The sequence below is a fragment of the Eimeria mitis genome, genomic scaffold (assembly GCF_000499745.2).
Source record: "Eimeria mitis Houghton genomic scaffold, Emh_scaff453, whole genome shotgun sequence".
Lineage (NCBI taxonomy): Eukaryota > Apicomplexa > Conoidasida > Eucoccidiorida > Eimeriidae > Eimeria > Eimeria mitis.
The window spans coordinates 12,425-12,804 of NW_013572845.1; the positions used below are offsets into that span (position 1 = coordinate 12,425).

Consider the following 380-nt stretch of genomic DNA (forward strand, 5'->3'; position numbering starts at 1 on the left):
AAAAACCAAGAAGAAAACGAAAACACCAACAACAACAACAATAATAATAATAATAATAATAAAAATAAATTAAATATAAATGAAGAACACAGACAAACAGCACCAGAAGAGATACAAGGCCCCGCGGGCTTCGATAGCCACACATTCTTTTTTGGTTCTTTTGGTTTGATGGCGGTGCTTATGGGGGCGCTGCAGCTGCAGGGAGTAGAAACTATAAGATGGAGATTTATACAAATACCAATTGCTGCTGCTGCTGCTGCTGCTGCTGCTGCTGCTGCTGCTGCTCCTGCTGCTGCTGCTTATAAGGATGATAAAGATGCTGCTGCTGCTGCTCCTCCCGCTGCTGCTGCTGTCGGTGCCGTCGCATCAACAGCAAGAAC

The 380-nt window shown here is 44.7% G+C and overlaps 1 protein-coding gene across 1 annotated transcript in view; it reads right to left on the minus strand.

The window, feature by feature from the left end:
* Positions 1–299: 299 nt before the first annotated feature.
* Positions 300–380, minus strand: part of EMH_0012880 (uncharacterized protein) — a gene marked incomplete at both ends in the record, with an annotated part of 2,703 nt that continues 2,622 nt past the window's right edge. The window contains one exon of the mRNA XM_013499662.1: positions 300–378. Within this exon, the coding sequence (XP_013355116.1) occupies positions 300–378 (79 nt within the window). The remainder of the gene's footprint in view (positions 379–380) is intronic.